At 43.6% G+C, this 21,263-nt stretch overlaps 1 protein-coding gene and 1 non-coding gene across 6 annotated transcripts in view; both read left to right on the top strand.

Annotated features, from left to right (window-relative positions):
* The window catches only part of St6gal2 (ST6 beta-galactoside alpha-2,6-sialyltransferase 2), a 60,249-nt gene extending 43,386 nt beyond the window's left edge, over window positions 1-16,863 (top strand). For all 5 annotated transcript variants that reach the window (XM_004844498.4, XM_004844496.3, XM_004844497.3 and 2 more), the window contains one exon: window positions 12,674-16,863. In XM_004844498.4, the coding sequence (XP_004844555.1) occupies window positions 12,674-12,945 (272 nt within the window). In that variant the 3' untranslated portion in view covers window positions 12,946-16,863. The remainder of the gene's footprint in view (window positions 1-12,673) is intronic.
* A 2,677-nt stretch (window positions 16,864-19,540) lies between these two features.
* On the top strand, window positions 19,541-19,645 carry LOC147829761 (U6 spliceosomal RNA). The gene has a single exon (XR_015448573.1). It is a non-coding gene; the product is annotated as a U6 spliceosomal RNA (small nuclear RNA).
* The last annotated feature ends 1,618 nt before the right edge of the window (window positions 19,646-21,263 follow it).

Raw genomic sequence — 21,263 nt, 5'->3', positions numbered from 1 at the left:
CAGCAGGAGCAATTAGCAATGAGGTGGCTTTGGAGAGGAACCCAGGGAAAGAGCTACACTGTCCCAGTTATCCACAACTTCATAACAGACTACTCCAAAATTTTAGGCTGGAGCACAAGGACCGTCTTATTGTCTCTCATGCCTCTGCAGGTCAGGACCACCTGTTATAAGTGGCATCAAAAGGGGCACTCGATGGTGTCCTGCTGCTTCTTGGATGGCTACGCTTGCACATCCAGCCCCTGGGCAGAAATGACTAAAGGCAGGCTCATCTAGGACCACTGGCCATGTACCTATATGTGGTCTTCTTCTGTGATGGTCCCAAGGTCATGGAGTTGGACCCAGGGTCTTCTCATGGAGTCATATCCCCAGCCCTTTTTTATTTTTTGAGAAAGGTTTTGATAAGTCCTTAAATTGCCCTGTTGGACTCAAACTATTGATCCTGCTGCCACAGCCTCCCAGAGTGCTGGGATTATAGGTGTACACCACCATGCCAGGTGATTTTTAGTCAGCCTCTTAACACAGCAGCTCAAGGATGCAGATGCCAGGGAGGGAGAGTGTTCCGAAAGTCAGGAAGTAAAAGTTTCTGGTTTCTCTGGACCAAGGCTGCAGACATCTGCCCTGTCCCCTGCACTGTCCTGGTGGTCAGGGCAAACACAGGCTCCCTGGATTCCCAGGTAGACACACAGAGCCCACCTTCCAGTGGAGGCACTCAGAGACCTGTGGAAGGAGGAATTCTCGGACCTCTTTAAGCTATACCCATTGTGTTCCCATTGTTTATACAATGCCAGTCTCAGGAGCTGGGTGTGTAATCCTGGGAGGTAAGGAGAGGGTTTAAGATCACTGGTGGGTGAGAAATGCACTGAGCCTGGCTCTCACATCTCACTATGCACTCATGCAGAGTCCATGCGCTCTCATTCAAATGTGGGCTTTATGGAGAGGATAATCACACTTGCCTTATATTTTTTCAGACAGACTTTGGTACTCAAAGTTTGTGGTTTTATCCCACTCTTTGTCTGTGGCCCATCAGGCCATTATCCCTTTTATTTTACATGGGTAGGGTGATCTTAAGGTACATCTTAGTCCCCCTTGGCAATGCAAGAGCCTGTGGCTGAGCCAAAGGATATTCCTTTCAGTGAATCTGCAGCCTGCATCCTTCAGGGCTGCACAGGTCCCCGTGAATACAGAACAGCTGTGTGGAGATGGCACAGGAGGGCTGGAGCGGGACACACAGTAACCTGCAGGGAGGCTATAAGATTATGAAGTGAGTTCAGACCCCTAGAAAGCTGAAATATTCTGTCTAGGATCCAAGGAAAGCATTCCAACTGGGCTACACATTAGCTCCTTTAAGCCCCACTTTTTTCCCTTTGTAAAAAGACACATCTTTGACCCTCTATTTCCAAATCATTCTTTTGAAATCTCAAATTCTCCATCTTTGGTGCAGTTTCATGTTGATTTGGGAAAGAAAATATAATCTGCCTTGTTGGCAAAAGGTAAAGCAGGAAAGAATAATTCATCCAAGGTATAATAGGATGTGGCAGAAGTTTAATAAAGGCTTTTTTATATATTGCTTTGAATACATGTGATGGTATTTGATTAGGGCAGAAGTTTTGAAGCAGAGTTGGGGCTGTCAGATATAATTACTATGGACATTATTTTAACAGATCAAGTTAGATTGTCATAGCCAAGAGAAGTAGAGAAGTGCTTTCCCAGGGGTGTGTGTGTGTGTGTGTGTGTGTGTGTTGAAAGGATAGTGCCACATCCAGCCACTTCCTTTCCTTGCTGTTTGCAAACAGCCTGGAGCTTTCCAAGGTTCAGAATTGCTTTAAGGCTTCCTTTGCATGAAGAGCAATTGCAGTTCAATGTCACTGTGAGAGTGGGTCTGGGCTTCCTGGATTTCACTGGATTTTTCTCTACCACTTGCTGGCTCTCTGACCTTTGGCACCATTGCTTAATCCTTTTGACACTTGATAGCCTCAGGTGAGAAACACAAATGACAATAAAACCTTCCAAGGATGCTGAGGATGAGGTAACTGGCTAGCGAGCAATCATTAGTATTTTCTAGCAGGGACTAGTACAGTACACAGCTGTAAGCCACGTGTGACTATTTAAATTTCAGCTAATTTGAATTACGTATGCGGATACCTCCTGCTTCTGAGCCCCCACCAACCTGTGCTCCTGGTGGCTGCCATACTACATGGCACAGACAGACAGCCTTTCCTGGTCCCACAAAGCCAAGTTTACCAATAAGAAAAGAAAGAAAAACAGCAAGTGGACAAGAAATCATGCAGTCCCACAGGGCAAGCTGTGCTCTAGCTGTGGTGTGCCATCATTAAATCCACTTGCTCCAGCCATGCCACCATGGGTGTGCCAGGCCCCTCTTGAGGGTCGGTGTGGAGACAGCCTGGGCAGCTTTGCCAGCACACCACGTGCCCCTGGTCCAGTTGTACTTTATCCCTCCTCTTTGATCCTGGCCAGAATTAGGCTGATGGTGCAGTCGGTCTCAGCATTTATTGGACTTTCTATGACAGCAGTAGAATAATCACCATGTCTCAATCTGCTATAGAACTTTTAGGAAATCAATGAAATTTTCTCTTTTTCTACTATCAAAAAGCTCTCCAAACATGCTCTGTGCTCCAAGGATATGTTGAGAAGTGTTGAATTGTTTCTCTGCCTAGTCATTCATGTGCTGGCCTCCAACCTTAGCTCCTAAGCAAAGCCCCTATGAAAGCCTTTGCAGGGATTAGGCATCCCTGTGTACATGGCCCAGTGCCCATCAGCAGGGCAGCCTCGAGCCAGGGAGCCTTCGGATTGTGAGTGAGATTCACCCTCTTTATCAGCAGGTTCATCCACAGTGAGGAACAGCCTCACCCTAATCACCCTGGTTTCTAAAACCAGCGCTGACATTTCCTTACACAGGGGTAGGAGTCTGCATGTGTGAAAGATAGGGACTCTTGAAGGTGACTGTTTTGAACACAAAAGAAGTGTCTCCTTAAGGAAGTAGATCTAGGGTGGTCAAGTCTCCAGGGAGATGCTCCTATGCACCTCAAGTCCAGTAGGTGCTGTTCAGAGGCTTACTACTGGACCTGAGTTCAAGAGCCCAGAGGGAGATAAACCCTTCCAACTCACAGGCCAGTGACCTGCTTCTTCCAACAGACCCCACTCCTAACAGCACATACGCTCTGATGTCATCAATAGATTAACCCACTGATGAGTGTAGTGCCTCCATGATCCAGTCACCTTCCAAAAACCTCACCTCTTTTTTTTTAGTACCAGGGATCAAACTCTGGACCTTGCGCTTTCAAGGCAGGAGGTGGAACCACTGAGCTAAATCCCCAGCCCAAAACCTAACCTCTTAAGTCATGAGATTTTGGAAGACATTCTAGATCTAACTATAACATTCTGCCTCTGGCCTCCAAAAGGCCCATATCCATCTTATTGTGAAAAATGCAGTTAGTCCATCTCTAAGAGTTGCCAGAACCTTAACAGTTCTCACATTGCTGAAAAGTCCAAAGTTGCCTCTGAGACTCAAGGCAAACTCTTGCTGTGACTATAAAAGTTAAAAAGAAAGTGAATACTTCTAACAAACAATGGCACAGGGTAAACATTTCCATTCCTAAAGGTATAAAAAAAAATGGAACCAAAGCAAGACAAAAACCCAGCAAAGCAAACATTAAATTCTATAGTTCTGTGTTCAGAACCCAGGCAAATTGTAGTGAGATGTAAGCTGCAAAGGGCTTGGGCAGCCCCACCCTTGTGGTATTACTGATTGCAGCCTTCATAGCCTTGCTCTCCAGGTGGCTTTGCTCACTGCCTGCAGCTTTCTTCAGTACATGTTTCACACTCTTGGCTTCTCCACTTTTCTGAGATCTCTGCAGAGAATGGCTTCACCCTCACAGGTTCACAAACTGCCCTCTCTGTGGCACACTGCCTGGCTTCCCAGGCCTTCTTCCAAAATCTGGGTAGAAGCTTCCCTGCCACCAGAACTCCTGCGTTCTACATGCCTGTAAAACCACCACCATGTGGATGATGCCAAGGTCTGCTGCTAGGTGGAGCAATAGCCAGGCTCCATTGGATTATAGCTGCAGTGGCCTTGAGTGCCTGGATGGCTGAGCCCAGGAAAACATTTCCCATTACAGCCTTGAATGAGCTGGGCTTCTTGAGGCTTTCTTTTCAAAGGAAAGCTTTACAATTTTGCACACTTAACTCTTCCAAGGGGTCTTGATGATTCCTGAGATGCCCTCAAAGCATCTTTCCTATTGTTCTGATGCAAAGTATTTGGCTTTTTAAATACTAATCTGTTCAGCAACCATGCTCTCCAGATCCTTGACTGTGCAGGAAGTGCTTCCTTTCTGTTAAAAATACAAACTTTTCATATTTTGGCACTAATGTTTCCTCCTAATTTTCATTGTAGATCTGGCTAAAGGCAGCCCACAGTTCCCATGCCACAGTCTGAATATTGATCTACTTTGAAATTCCCTCTGCCAGATTAATTAGTCCACTGTCCTTCATCTGTTTTGCCAAAAGTCTCAGAACCTGGGCAAAATGTAGACAAATTTCCTACTAGAACATAACACACGTGAGCTATAGTCCAACTGACAGTGGAGTCTTTGTTCCCAACAGAAACCTTCTAAGCCTGGTCCTTCCTGTCCACATTTCTATCAGTATTCTCATGTTCTGAACTCTGACTAGAATCTCTCATCAAGCTTGGCTTACAGCATTTCAGAACTTCTCTGGTTGGCATTTTCAAACCTTTTTAAACTTCTCCCTTGAACCACATCCAAAGGCTTCTAAATCACATGATTGAGTATAATCACAGCAGTGAGGCCCCTCGTAGTGTCAATATCTGTCTCAGTTGCTTTCCAGTTGCTGGGACTCAATATCCAATACCCACAACTTACAGGAGGAGAGGTTTACTTTGGCTCATAGTTTTAGTCTGTGGTCACTTGACTCCAAGGCAGAAACAGGATGGCAGAGGAATGTGGTGGAAGAAAAGGTGCTCAACCCACAAAGGCAGAACACAGAGAGAAGGGAGGAGCAGGAAAGGGAGACATACCCTTCCAGGTAACATCCTCAGTGACCCACCTCTTCCAACCAGGCCCTACCTCCACCATCACTCACTGATTTTACAACATCTTGCTTTCATTGGCAATGGTGAAAGGCTTCAGTACAATGGACTGAATGCTTAGTTTGCCCTTAGTTCCTATGTTGAAATCCTAGCCCACACGGTGCTGGATTTCGGGGTTGGGCCTTGGAAAAGTAATTAGGTTATGAAGGCTGAACTCTCGTGGATGGGATTAATGCCTGAATACAAGAGGCCCCAAAAGTTAATTCACCCCTCCCACCATGTGAGGACACTGCAAAAAAGATAGTCATCATTAAACCAGAAACAGAGTGCTGGTGCCTCAATCTTGGACTTCCCAGCCTTCAAAGTTGTGACAATTACATTTCTTTTTTTTATTAAATTTATTGGTACATTTTAGGTATATATTCATCATTGGGATCTTGTACCTTTACATAATATATCTTGGTTCTTTTTTTTCCCCATTCCCCTGCCCTCCCTTCACCTCCTCTACCCTTCCCTATTTAGAAAGATTTGCTTCTATTTTTTTCCTTTTCGCGTATTTTTTCTTTTTCCTTCTTTCCTTTCCCTTACCCCTCCCACTTCCCCTACTCCTTTAGACTTTTTCTTCCTATTACACAGTATCAATTATACATTTTGATCCTTATTTACACTTTTAGTTTTTTATACCAGAGAAACTATTCCGTATTCAAACATGTGTGTTCTATTAATTTCACTTAAAAGTATGGCCTCAATGTGTATCCACTTAGCTATACTATAAATGTCTCTAGTTTCTCATTCTTTGTGGCTGACACATTTCTATTGTTTATAAGTTACCCAGTTTAAAAGCAGCATGGACAGATGAAGGCATCCAGCAAAAGCTTCCACTTGGGAAGGATAGCATTGTTTTTGTACCTCATAAGCAGCCCCTAGCCTGGTTCTTTAGTGACTGCCATGGCTCACAGAACTCTCAGCCTTTACCTGTTGGGTGTGGAGCTGGATGTGTGCACATGTGCATGTGTGGGTTCTGTTGGGACAAGAGAAGCAATAAATGTTGAAGAGAGGAAGAATCAGATGCAGTTTCTGCTCAGACACCAATCTGAATGCTCCTTGGCTACCAGGAGTGTAGATATTTTGGCATCAGAATTGGTGCTGGTGCCCGTGGGCAGGATGAGTCCTCTTCCCCTGCTCAGAATGGGTGTATCACCATTACTAGTGGAGAAGGAAGTCAGGCTTCCTCAAGAAACCAAATAAATTTTTTGTTTTGTCTGCTTTTATAGGACTTCTTTTTCTGCTTTGAGAGAAAGAACAAAAAAATCATAGGATTTGAGGCTTACATTGCCCAAGCACTGAAGGAAGTAAATGCTAAAAATTTCTTCACTGAAACATTGTTGGAAGAGCAACTTGTTTCAGAAGTTTGTAGTCACATACAGAGATACTTTATCAAAGTTAATAATTTATTATGCTTTTTAAATAATCACTGCATTAGAGAACATGTAAATGGTTATAATGAAACAATGTAAATACATATTCATATAAATGAATTAAGCTATACTTTCATTATGCACTCAATTTAATATTAATAAGGTATGTTATTAAAGTTTTAATATCTGTAATGTATACTGAACTTAGTCCTGTCAAATTTTTAAATGAATATTTTAAAATCATGTTTTTTGCTTTTTAACATCAGATCTCATATTACTGAGCAGCTCTCCCCAATAAGATATTTTGAACACTCATCATCAGAGAGGTAAATATTTATTGAATTAAACATGAAAACTGAACCCAAAATGTGGCACACTGATTACTGATTGTTATGTTTCAAGACATTTTAAAATAACTCTACAAATATATTTTGACTGTAGGTAATAGGGTCTTTACATGGAAATCTGTGGTAACCTGAATAAGGTTTTTAAAAATCCCATTGTATTAACATGTATATCTAGGGCAGTGGTAGCAAACCTATGGCATGCATGCTGTTTTTCTTTTAAGACAAAAGATGTTAATGTTTGAGTTGTTTCTCCTAAACTAAAACCTCAGTATTCAGGTTTAATTTCAGTGTTGGCATTTTGTAATAAATAAGTGGGTTTGGGGTTGCATTTGGACACTCAATCCTGAAAGGTCTGCCATCACTGGTCTAGGAAGTTTAGGGATATTATTTAAAAGGTTTCACCAAACCTCAGAGAGTGACTGTCGTGCTTTGCAGCTTTTTGGAAGAATCACCTAAAGCTTTCCAGACCTTATAAAAAGAAGGAAAATAACATTATTAACTAAATGTTTTTAAACACACCAAATAACCACCTCCTTTCTGGTGCTAGTAGTTTCGTTCTAATGTATACTTTTCTAAGTTGGGACCACGCTGAGATCTGAGCACTGGTTCTGTGAGGGAACCCCTATGGTGAGGACACCACAGGATAGGCACACAGGAAGCATTTGCTGACTGAATGAGTGAGCAAGGGAATGGGAGGATGAGCTGGCATCTTAGGACTCTGGTCCTCATTGATGTAACCGGTCTTACCCCCAGGATGCCAGGCTCCTTGCACTGCAGAGACCAGGAGCAGATCTTGGCCCTACCACTCAGCTTGCTGGGGAATCTTGAGCAAAGTACCCTGCTAAACTCAAGTTCCACCCATAGATGAACATACTCAGTCCTTTTGTCTTGGAGTCATCATGGGCAGGACCACAATAGCTAATATTTAATGTTATTGTAAGATGCCTCGTCTAAAATGTCAGCCTTAGATAAGACTGTCCTCAAACAGAAAAGGATTGCTCACTAATGATGCCCTATAACCAAGGTGAAACAGACTTTGGATTTCTTTGATATTACAGAGGTCAAATAATTACATTAAATAGGTATATCTTCATTTAAGCCTCCCCTTAGTTGTCTAGGAGTTTGGTTGTTTCAGAATGTTCAATCTGATCAGATACTTATGTTGTTGACTCATTACTAGTTTCATGTACTAATATGTACTATAAGTTTCTTCTATATGTGATATATAAGCTTTTCTTTCCTTTAAACTATTTCCTCAAGATAAATTCCCAGCAGGTCCAGTGCCAGACAAAAGTTGTCACCTTCTGATGACCGTAGATCAGTGCCGGGGGGGGGGGGCTTTCCCAGGGATTAACCAGTGGCATTTCTAATTAGAGCTACATCAGTTTTCAGGGCTTGCAGAAAGAGGTAGGCTAGGGGACACACTGGAGCTGTCTTATGAGTACCACTGCTTCTCCAGAGAGGCAGGAAAGTGTATTCAGACCTATTATAAGGCACATGTAGTTTTCAAATTAAGAGGAAGCAACAAGATAATTTAGAAGATCCACAAAGACTGATTTCTTTGGAATAGGGTTTTCATGTCATTAGGCTCTTTGTCCTCAGCCCTTCTGGTGCTCGCTGCTCACGTGTGAGGAACCTGACTCCCTCGAGTCCCCACTTGGACAATTAGAGGTTTTATCTTGCTGTTTTGTAGAGTGCGTTCATTTTGATTCTGCTGCAGGAAGACTGAGTAAGGAATGATTTACTTGGGATCCCACAGCTTCTGTTTTGCCCTCCTGATGTTACATATCTTGTGGACAGCAAGTGAGCTTGCCCGGGGGCCAGGAAGCCTGGTAGACTGCTTGCCACCTACATGTGGAAGGTATCTGGGAAAACCTGGTGGGGCCCAGCTCCGTCAGGCAGGCAGGCCCTGCAGCCAGGAGTTGTGTCCAGCATCCTCATCCATGCCAACTTGGGTACAGGGTGCAGTTGCCAGCTTTTTATTATAGAAACCGCCAACACCCCACACTCTCTTTTCAAAGGCAGCCTCTTCTGGTTGTGTCATAAGTAATGTTTCTGAAATTCACAGAAGCAGACGCTGTAATTTCAATCTACTTAGTATATCCACAAGAGTAATATATTTAAAAATAAATCATAACTTCCTTTCTTTTCCATTTCATATGTATTTTGTGATCTAGTTTTCCAATATATCATCCAAACTCAGAAGATCAACATAAAATAATAAGCCACTTAATATCCTTATTTATTTGTGATTTTGCAAAATTCATTACAACTTTTTGCATTTTCCTTTAAATAATGAGCCTAATAATACAATATAAATGAGTCAAAAATGACCTTAAAGTATTATGTCATTTTCTTTAATGTAGCAGATGATTCTTAAATTATTATTTTATTACATCAAGGTTAAATTTCCAATCCATCTTTTAATCATAGATGTTTTCTGGAACTATCGCTTTAAAAGGCACTTATTCTCTTTAAGAAGTCTTATGTGGAGCTCTTGAGGGCTTACCCTTCTGCCCTTGGGCCAGTGTCAAATTTGTGGAGAAATCACAGAACAGCTGGGAGATATGCATTAGCCTGACACATTCAGTCTTTGACCTTTACTACTTCTTCATAAGAGTGTTCAGCAGTATTCTACTGGACATCCTCAGAAACTCCTAATTAACTTCACATATAAATTATGTTTGTGTATATTAGAATTGATGTAAGTGACTATTTTCCCCCGTTACATGAAATATATTCTGCTTTGTATCCATAACTCATTTTGCTATTTTGTGAAAGGTTATTTTCATCAAGGAGAAAATTTTGTTATTCTTAATGAGTCTGGATGTTATTTTAAATATTCTGCCAGGTGAAAAACAACCTTATTGTGGTGAAATCCTAACTCAGCTCAATGCAAAGCGACTAAACTATGGCAGACTCCAATGGCACAACACATACATCTGTACATGCAAGTAAGAGTTTGCAGAGAACCTTGTGCATTCAGAATTTGTGATGTCTGAACAAGGGTCCAAGTGTGATTCTTATCCAGGTTTTGTAGCAAATAAATAAGCGTCCATCTGTTAATTATGCTGAATCATGTAACATGACATTTTATTAAGACAAGTTGAAATGCTTTTAATTAGTATGATAATTATGTTGGATTACACAATATTTTAAAACATACAATTTGGCAAGTGAATGCTTCCTGGATCGTAATTGCCTGGAAAACAGTAATGCTGTTTATCTCCAGACGAATCCCTCATATGGACTCATCTGTAAAACTTGGCCACCTAAGAAACATTAACAGTTGAATTCTGTTTAAAGATCTCAACTAGCTGGCTGCATGCCCCTTGATTGCCTTGGAAGAATGCATCAAAAGGCACTTAACATGCATCTGCTTTTCAAAAAGTCCAGTTCCATACTGAAAGCAGTCAAACTTTTATTAGTGATGAAAATAATTAATTTGGATAGCTAGTAAACAAAATTATTTCACATAAAAGTTCCCTAAGTGATTTTTACAAGTTATCCTTTATTGAATTACCTGATATTAGGTGATTTGTACGTTTCTGCATCTCAGGAAATCTGAGCAGACAGAGAGAGGAAATGGGAAAAGAAGTCAGTAGCATTTTTAGCATGACCAGATGTGAAGTCCTCATGTCAGTCTGGTGGGGATGGGATTGTGAAAGCACATGGGATTTTGAGTGTAGACACTCCTGGTGTCCATGTGAGGAAGAGTCACTAAGGCGGGCTTAACTGCTTCTCCTTTTGGCCTTGGGCTGGTGGCTGGGAGCCTGGCTTTGGGGAGTCCCTGCCCACAGTGATAAAAGGGGTTCCCTGCACCTATGCTGTTCATGCAGCCAAGGGGCTGACAGCAAGCCCCACATTCCTTGCAAGAGCTAGGAACTCAGGGACAGGACAGGCAGACACTATGTGTGTGCAGCACCTAGTAAGCATCCCGAGTACTGTGTTCCTGACAAGCCTCCCTGGCTGATGGTGCTTCAGAGGTGCTGTCCTCTTAGTCCCTTTGGGTGATTAGACAGCAGAACCCACTCTCTGACAGTTCTGGAGTCTGAAAGTCCAAGGTCAGGGTGCAGCCAGGCCAGGTCTTGGTGGGGATCTCTTTCTGCCTGGTGGATGCTGCCTTCTCACTGTGGCCTCACAGGGCCTCATGGGGAGAGACATTGGCTGCATCTCTACTTATAAGGATGCCAGTCTCATTCATGAGGCTCCATGGCATAACCAGTTCTCCTAATACCATCCACTGGGGACCAGGGTTCCATCACATGGATTCAGAGCACCCGTTCTGTCCACACAGCTATCACAGCTCATTGCTGGGCACTGGAGGACACCCCTCATGACTGTGGCATAAGCTTTGGGGAGCCTGTCCCTGGCCTCTTCCAAGCCTCCTCCCAGCACGTTTCCTTGCTGATCATTCTCTACATCCTTTGCCATAATGAAGTGTATCCATGAGTGCAGCTGTGTGCAGCATCCTGCAGTACTGGAGGCAAATCTTCAAACCAAGGGTTGTGTTGGGACTTCCACAGTAGAGGTCCTAGGGGTAACAATTAGAAATTTTTCTCCACAAGACATTTCAAACATCCTAAGAGCTCATGGCTTGTCCCCATCTCCAAATATAGTGGTAAGATTTTTAGTTCGGCTTAATTATTTTTTTTAAAGAAAGTTTATCTAAACCCCAATGATTTGCCCTGGGCCCAGCTCAGAAATATCAAAGGTCACTGAGGAGGCTCCCACAGCACATGGCTCTGTTCTCACCAACACCCATCCCTCCTCCCTGCATGCCTGGCCATTTACCCCACACTCTAAACTACACAGCACTGTTCTGTACCTCCTGACGTGGGTGACAACCTGGTTCCTTCTGCAAAGCCCAAAGAAATTTATTCCTCAGCTTGAGAATTTATTAAGTGCTACTAAAGACTCTTAGAAAAACTGATATGTAGGTTTAACACATTTAATAATAATTTTCAGTTTTTATTATATGACAGTCTAAATTTAAATGCAAATTTATGTGCTAATAACAGCCTTGAGAAAATTAAAATGCACAGTATGCATATGCCAAATGAATTAACCATACTGACTGAAAAACAGTTTAAAGTATTAAACATTCTTCTCTTTTGGTATCATAAATCTCCCTGTCTACCTTTCACATAGAACCAATGAATTATAAGTAGCTTTTTCCTTCCCTTTGAAAGTGTGTCCATACCAGTTCATGCATCTGTACCATAGCTGGCTGCCTTTTCAACCTCTGGGGCAGATTCTGCTATTACTTAAATCTTAAGGTACTCTGGGCTGAAGTTCACCTCCTCCTCTATACTTTAAATCATCTCTAGATGACTTAAAATACTTCCTACAGTGTAAATGCCACAGAAGTAGCATTTCGGGAATAATGACAAGGACAAAAATATCTGTATACATTCAGTGCAGATACAGTTTTCTTTCCAAATATTTTCTCTTTGAATCCCCAAATATGGAACCTTGGGATATGAGGGCCGAGTGTGTATTCGCCAACGGTGCCCGTGCTGTAAACACAGGCCTGGAGTCAGCGAGCAGCCTAGGCCAAGTGCAGGGCCCAGCAGTGAGATAGGCTGGAGGCCCCCTGGCCCAAGAACAGGTCAAGGAAACCACACCCCGAGAAGGCCCACCAGAGTCCAGAGTGTTCCATGGCCACCCGCCCCACACCCGGAAGCCACACCCGCCCCCTGCTGGAAGTTGTGACATTGCAAATGTAAAAACAACAGGAAATCAGGCATCTCTGGCCAGGGCCCTCTGCTGCCTTTGCCACCTCTCCTAAACGCGGTTGGCTCTTCTTTGCCTGCTCACCCAGTCCTCTTTCTCCCCACCAGGTATCATCATCATGATGTCCATGTGCGACGAGGTACACGTGTACGAATACATTCCCTCCGTGCGGCAGACGGAGCTCTGCCACTACCATGAGCTGTACTACGACGCAGCCTGCACGCTGGGCGCCTACCATCCGCTGCTCTTCGAGAAGCTCCTGGTGCAACGCCTCAACACGGGCTCGCAGGCCGACCTGCACCGCAAGGGCAAGGTGGTGCTGCCGGGCTTCCGCACGGCACAGTGCCCTGCGCCTGGCCCAGGGGATGCATACTCTTAGGAAGGACCTTTGGGAACCCACGCGCAATAAGGTACCACTGCTGTCTTCGGAGTCACAGAGGATACTTGAAGCTAGATCCTAGACAGTGTGGTGTGGAGTCTTGAACCGTAATGTAGTGTGGACATGAGAATAATTCTCTCCCAAGCCATTGAGTATTTTTTAGTACTTTGAGTATGGAAATGGAATTTTAAATAAAACACTCAAAAAAGAGGCAAGAAAAAGACTAGATAGAAAACCATGGGTCCAGTACCTCGTGAAGTGCTGTCTTTCTTAGGTCAGGGCTGCCCTTTGTCAGGGTGACTGGGGCTACAGGCTTCACTGATGCTGTTGGTGACAGAAGAGGCTTTCTGTCTAGAAACAGCCACATGGAGGTCAGTGTGTGGCTGCCACTGATGAAGGCAGTCATCCTTAAAGATCCTCTGTTTTCTCATGAATGTCTGAGTCAGCAAGCAGACAAATTGAACAGGAGAAATCTCCCCAGATCAGGTCAGGTGCGCAAGTTCCCAGCTTTGTACCCCAACTCTGCTTCCCTCTTCCCACTGAATGCTCTGCTCCCTGTATCAGGACCAAGTTCTAATACCTGGCCAGTCCAAGAAACAGCCAGTCCGTGATGGCATCCTCAGGAGGCCCTTGTCCCCTGCAGTATTTCAGGACTCACCCACAGTGTCAGTCATAGGCAATATCTCAAAGGATCACTCACAAGGCACAGAGTGTCCCAGGCAGTGGCTTTTCTACCTTCCATCCCTGGTTTGCAGGTCCACCCCACAGGTGGCACATGTGGCACTCTGTCCTTCCAAACTAGAAGGAAGGACTTTGGACCTTCACCCCCGGGTTGCAGGGGACACACACCGGCCTCTTTTATGGGGCTTTCTACAAGTTCTTATAGCTGCTACAAACCTGACAGCTAATTCTTCCAACTGACAAGCATTTCAGAACCCAATCCTGGTTTTCACAGGTGTGTTTTCTGTCAGCAGCATTACAAAGCCTTAAAATTAAATAAAAATGAGTGAAAGCATTGCTCTTTAACAAGGAAAATCATACCTGTTCAGATGGAGAGGCAGGCAGGGGAGAAACTCATACCAGCCTGGTAGCGATACTGAGGTTTTTAACCTCACATTCTGTCTCTGATACATCAGTGATTTTTGGTGGTGCAACAGAAACATTTCAGAATACCTTAACTAAACATACTATTATTCCAATATCAAACCAAAACCTATCTTAATGGCACAGTTTAGACTTCAGGGAAGTGACAGCAGCTCAATTAAAGACAGACTCCTTTGCAGGGTGTGTGGCCATCGGGAGAGTTTAGTGGCAAAGGCTTTTTTGTTTCTGGATTGGTTTGTTTCAGTACTTTCAGGATGGCTTCTGTGAGCAAGAATAGTTTACTGAGACTGGCAGCTTCTCCTTGGCTATTCTACTCAGCAGAATAACATTATTCCCATAGAGAAATGGGAGCAATTGAAAAGTTTTCATTTATTAGATATTATCTAATAAAAGTCCATCCAAGGAACTTCCTTACCAAATCTATGAGAAGGGGTGGATGGTTTCATCTTATGTGTTAAATTATGTCCAAGTAGACACCATCCAGCCCTGGTTCTCCCTTATTTCCTGAAAGAGCTTGGTGGCATCCACACACTTAAGTAAGTAGAACCTTCCCAGCTCTGGAAGGAGGCAGCAGAGGTGCTGATGGAATGAGTTCTACCCCGGAGTCCAGGGATCTTCCTAGATCTTCCAAGCCTTGCCATTTTAAATGCCCAAAGCTACTAAAATCCCTGTTATAGTCTTCCAAGTGGATTCACTCATGGGCATCCTTATTATCCAGGACAGCCTCCCTTTGGTGGCATGAGAATTTGGTTAGCAAATAATAGATTCAGGCCAATGTAGATATTCAAGTTCAAAAGCTCCAGAAAACACTTCAGAGATTTGTTAAAATTGCATTCTGTTGTAGCACCTGTACTTCCAAAAGAGTACTTTCAGTTTGACAGAATTACAAGAAAGACTGGTGAACATAATGCAAATTTAATTAAAATTTGTGAATTTATTATGGCCTTAAAGAGTCTTGGGAATCAGAGTCAGTTGAAGCCTGAGGAGATGTGAGCACACATGTTTACACAGCGCTGGCTGCACAGTCTCCAGTTTAAAAGTTTAAATCGTTCAGCCTTACAAGTGCATTCTGCTGTGCATCAGTGCAAAGACTCCTCCTGGTACTCTTTGGTTCTGAGGGGTGGGATTTTGTCAGACATTGGTTAACTTCCTGTGTGCAGAGTGCTGAGCTCCAGTAGGCACATGGCCTTCTAAGGAGTGGTTAGTCGTGAGTGACTCAACTCCTCTCCCCACCTCTGCCCCTTCCAGAACATGCCATCCTCTGGGGAGGAAGAGCTGAGGAAATCCTTGCATCCTTCCTGAAGGCCTCTGGTGCCACTCTGCACTCAGCACTGGCCAGTGTCACATACCTCTGTACTTCAAGGTCATTTCCCTCTGTCTTTGTGAAGACCAATACTGGCATCTACTTGCACCTTGATTCCCCCATCATGTTTCTCCAGTTGTCGTTTTGGGGTTGGAGACTCTTCTGTCCACTGGGTTAGGGCCAGATGGACTGTCTGGGTGGATTAAGTGGGATCCATCTTAGATAAGCCACACTCACTCTGTGACAGAAAAATGTCATGAGCACCAATGACGTGATTGACTTTCTCCAGGTTTTCCCCTCACTAGACATAGTGCATGTGGCTGAGGGTACCTGGGCCCCTTCTGCTTATCTATGAGAAGACAGACAATGGGGGTTGCATGGAGCTGGGGGATTGTGGGCAGACACACAGCGTCCCATTGTGTTTCCATTTCTGACCTTTGGCTGATTCAGACTTACCCTGTGCCACACAGCAGACAGAGGCAGCTCTGTTTAGAAACTAACTGGGAACACACACTTGAGGTTCAGCTTGGCTTTGATACTCTTGATATTTCCATTGTGAAATTACTCTGCGTGATTGAACCACCGGGGCATTATTTAAACACTTGGCAAATGAAAGGGATTCCTCTGATAGCTCAAGGAAACAAAACGTATTTCTGATTCTTGTTTTATTAAATGATCGAAGTCTTTTAGAAAGAGAAAAATAATCCAGTCTATTCTGTACAAGTTTCGGTTATGAAATTTGAAGAATTCAAGACATTGATATAGTTCTTACTCTTAGTATAGAAGTGTGCATGTAGATATAGTTATATAATTGTATATATACATATCTACACACATGGTTGGTTTTATATTGTCTTTTTCATTAACTTTTATGATATAACCTTTACAGTAAATTTTTAAATTACGCAAACTCTAATTTTTCAAGAGAAGGAAACAAATGTTACACATCCTTCTATTAAAATATGGTTTTCCACACCCTCTGTACACACATTCTACACCCCCTGACTATGATAAACAAAAAGAATAACAGAAATATTTTAAAGGCACCATGAAGGTAGAATCACTACCTAATATTGGATCTTCACTGGAAGCCTGATTGTAACTCTGAACTCTGAAGTTTATCACTAATTTATGGCTTTTACAAGACTGGGTGAAGAAACATTTATTGGTTCCACGGAAAATAGCCTAACTGGATAAATGCATTGGTGTGATAAAATCTAGTGTTTATAACATGCATCCTATTTTGCTTTGGATTAAATACTTATAAAATTCTTCCATTGGAAACCAGTGAACTTTTGTAATAGCATTGGGAATTTTTTTGTATGACAATTTTTAAACTGAAATGTGTACTCTTCCAATTAATTAAGGCTTGAGGTTTTCCAGAAGTTGCATTTTAAAAGTGTTTGTACACATTTTAACACTTTGATATTTTCTACTTTTGTTTTGTATATTTTTATGTGTACACAGTGTACAGACTTTTCTTGTAAATAAAACATGTTTTCATTTGTCTAGAGGTTTCTGTTTTAATTTGTAGAAGTTATACACGCAGGGGAGTAAGTAGTAAAGAAATGGGCCATTAATAATGAGCATGGAGCCAAGATCTAATTAAAAGCCTGAGTGGCAAAAGCAGGGACCACTGCCTTCAGACTGTCAACACCACTGACGCAGCCCGGCTGGAACCAGAGGTGGCCACTGGGGTCTTCTTCCCTCATTAATTGTCACATGCAACAAACCGAAATGGCAGAATTGAGATAAAAGCATATTTTAAGCTCACACGACTTAGTAAACCAGTGTTTTGGTTCATTCTTACCCTTTTTAATTGATGACTTTTCCCAGCCTGCCCAGGCTTTACGTCATAGAAAACACACGCACATGTTGCAGGGGAGGCTGGGCAGCAAATGGACCGTAGTGTTTCCACTGTGCTGCAAAAGGAGAAGGTTCATCCGGCAGGCAGCCTGGCACACAGGCCACGCTGTTGTCAGAGAAGGCAGCCACCACCTTCGCAGTGGTCATCTTTCTTTCCTCACCAGATGCCAGCTTTGGGCTCTTTGCAGGTGATTGCACAGAGATGGCCCTGCCAGTCGGAAGGAGAAGGGCCAGGCCAGGGCTCCAAGATGACCTGCAGGTGACAGTGGGGTGAGCAAGCCCTGGAGACACCAAGGGCCATGCAGACTGTGTCTTCTGAGATTTGGGTGCTGTGGGAAGGACTCAGGGAAAGAAGAGGAATTGTTTGCAAGGACTCCGAGAGGAGGGAGAGGGCAGAGCTGCCACAGCATAGATACCAGCTTCCCTATATCTTTCAGCTTTACAGAGACACCAGTGACCCACAGTCTGTGGAAACCACAGTCAGTGTTTTGACTTTGGATCTTTGCCAGGATGGAGCTATGTGGTCCGATCTTCTCTCAAGGTGCTGGGCAACTCCAGTGGGCCCCAGGTCATGTAAGGACACAAGTGACATCCCACAGTGAGAAGGACCTGAAGTGGTTTTTGAGTCTGATGAGGAGGTGGTGGAGAAGGACAGGGAAAGGAAAGGAAGCCTAACTTGAAAAGGAGCATGTAATACCTCCCAAGGGTCTCTGGTGTCTCTTGAATATCAAAGTCATTAATTCAGAAACCAATCTACCCTCAGGGGACCTAGGGGTCCAGAGAATGGAGGGGCAGGAATCCTGGGGGTGGACTTCTAGGCAGGGTCCCTGCTGTCCTGGCCAGCTGTGCCTGGGGATGATTTTGTGAAAGAACTTGCAGAGAACACAGCAGGCTCCTTCCCCCTCCCTGGCTGTGGCTGTGCTCCTGCTTCCACAGCTGAGTGGAATAGTTGAGGCAGAGATCTTGTGGCTGGCCAAAAAGTGTTCACAATCTGGCCTTTTGTGGGAAAGCTTTGCTGACTGCTATCCTGAACTCTGCTATTCAGAGGTGGGAATTCTGTGAATCCTGGAAGGGGTGGAGTCAGAGAGGTCAGGTTGCCAACCTGCTATCACACAGCCAGAGCAGACAGCCGAGCTTGCAGTCCTGTGTGCTCCACAGAGCCATGGGTTAGTCCTTAACACAGTCCCCACTGAGCCTCTGCCCTGTGAATCAGATCACATACCCCAACCACTGCCAGGGACCCAGATAAGTGCTGTACAGTGACATTTCTGTTAAGTGACAGATTGTCTATGGGATGGTTTTGCACCACACGCCCAGTTGTGTGGTGGCCACACCATCCACATTGGTGCAAATGCACAGTGTGATATTTGCACAATCAGAAGCTCACCTGGCTTTGCATTTCTCAGTGCCCCAGCATTTCTCAGTTGTCATTAGGCAACACAGGATGGGTACTTTGGTGTCTGAAATTGAGCTGTGAATTTACGGAGAGGATCACTGGGCTTTTCCTGATGCTCTTCTAATCCTCTCAGACCCCAAGGCACTGACACGGATCGAACTGCTTGTGCCCACCAGGGTCAGTCTTTGTCTTATAGGAAGCCAACATCTCCAGATGTCACAGCTGAGGGAAGGGAGCACTGCTGTGTGGCGCTTGGACACAGCCATAAGAACTGACACCCACGGGCTCTGCTCCACCAGGCCCAAGACACTGAGTGATGCTGGAGAGGAATTAGGCCCCAGCTCAGAAACTGACTGACACAGTCAAGGTCAAGATAAATCAACAGCTTTGAAAAATGCTGCATCTTCTTGTCCTTGTCAAATTCCTCACTGTCCCCAGAGTGAAAGAACAAAAGGATGGAGACAGAAGGATGTCTTTTGCTTATTTGCAAATCAACAGAGTTTCTGCAAAAAGGGAAGGGGACCAAGAGATGGAGGGGGAAGAGAGGAGAAAGGGGATGAAAAAAGAAATTGAGATGTGTCCTGTTCATGTACCAACTCCCCCACAATGCATGTGATCATCATGTACTACAAACATGCACTCATGAAAACATAAAAACAAGCAAAACAATCCTGAGCAAAGAGATGAGAGGAGATGATTTCCAGCTGTTTTATTCCCATCTGCACACCTTCTTGGAAGAGCCCCTAGGGCTTGAAAACCAGGAGGAGGATGTCCAGAGGTGCTGACAGCTGAGGAGCTGCGGCCACAGTGGCTCACAAGCTCCGCTAGGAATCCTGCACACGTGGCCTCATCCTGTGCATGAGAATTACTGCTTTACTTCTCTCCTGAATCCCCTTCCCAGCATATGGTCTAAGCTATCATGTTTCATGCTTACTTTAGCACCACATGGACTAAAATTGGAAGGATACAGAGCAGGTCGGCATGGCCCCTACACAGGGTGGACACACCAACCCGAGATGTTCCATGTTTTGGAGGACCTCATTTTAAGTGCAATAATCCAGGTACAGAAAGACAAATCTGCGTGTTTTCACTCATACATGGAAACAAAAGTAGTTAAACTCAGAAGTAGAAAGTAGAATGGGGTCCCTGGAGGCTGAGAAGGGTGGGGATGGGGTACCAGAGTAGGGTTAGATAGGAGCAAGACCCAGTGTCCTGCAGCACCACAGGGACAGATCTCAAAATAACCAGAGGAGATGGAAGGATCCCAACAGAAAGAGTGACCATCCAAGGAAATGGAAAAACTAATGATGTGTTTGTCACCACACAGAGGCTCATGTGCTGGCCACAGTGGGGAAGCTGATCTGTGGGGATGCAAGGGAGTCAAAGAGAAAGGACTTTCCTGAGCCATGAGCTGTCTGGTTGGGAGAAGGCAGACTGCCCAAGGCATAATTAGTTATAGGAGGCTCTTTTGCACCCCACTACAGAGAAAAATGCTGTGACTGCACAGTGACCTGCAGTTTACAGTTCAGGTGAGCAGGTGAGACAGTCACTGTGGGCCACATGTGGGCCTGCGTAGCTAGGATCTGAACACTCCTCAGATGGGAAGTGGGGAACATAGTTTGGACTTCCAAAACCAAGACAAGTTGGACATAACTATCTCAATAACTTTATGTTAATTACATTTTGAACAGATATTTTAAATATACTCATTTAAATTAAAATATATTACTAAGATTAATTTCACCAACATTTTACATGCTTTAACACACTTACTAGAAGATTTAAAATTAATTTTTACCAATGGAACAGAATCTGGATTTTTACCTTCTGCAGCCAAATGACCTTTACAAAGGTGCTAAGAATGCATGCTGGGGAATGATGGTTCTTCAATTAATGGTGCTTGGAAAATTGTGTATCCACATGTGGAAGAATAATACTGGAATCCTGTTTCTCATCATATAGAAAAGGCAACTTACAATGATTAAAGTCTGGAATATAAGACCTGAAAAAATGGACCTACTGGAAGAAAACATAGGGGAAACACTTCAGAACATTGTACTAGGCAAAGACATTTGGATAAGACACCCAAGTCACAACAAACAAACAAAAAAGAGGAAACCAAAGACCTTTTTTGCATGAAACTAAAGACCTTTGGCACAGCAAAAGAAAACAATCAGTACAGTGAAGAAACAACCTATGGAATTGGAGAAAATATTTGCAAATTTACATCTTTCAGGTGGTAAATATTGAGAATATGTAAGTAACTCAAACAACTCAATGCCAAAATCACCACGACCACCACTATCATTGTCATCACCTGATTTATAAAATAGGCAATAGACCCAAATAGGCATTTCTCAAATAAGATGTATAAATGGCCAACAAGGATATGAAATATATCACTAATCATCAGGGAAATGCAAATGAAAACTACAGTGAGATGTCACCCTCACTCAATAGGAGTGGCTATTAGCAAATAACAAAATAACATGCCCCAGAAAAGAAGTGGTTAAAAAGAAACCCTACACACTGTTGGTGGAGGTGTGAGTTACTACAGCCATTGTGCTAGATAGTGTGGAGTTTTCTCAAAAATTAAAACAACAGTTCTACTACTGGTTGTGTATATAGAAAGAGGGAATGACATTATTA

The sequence above is a fragment of the Heterocephalus glaber genome, unplaced genomic scaffold (assembly GCF_053883595.1).
Source record: "Heterocephalus glaber isolate CG9 unplaced genomic scaffold, H.glaber_assembly_v1.0 deba00000470, whole genome shotgun sequence".
NCBI lineage: Eukaryota > Metazoa > Chordata > Mammalia > Rodentia > Bathyergidae > Heterocephalus > Heterocephalus glaber.
Note: the sequence above shows the minus strand (reverse complement) of the source record. Positions and strands in the feature narration are given on the sequence as shown.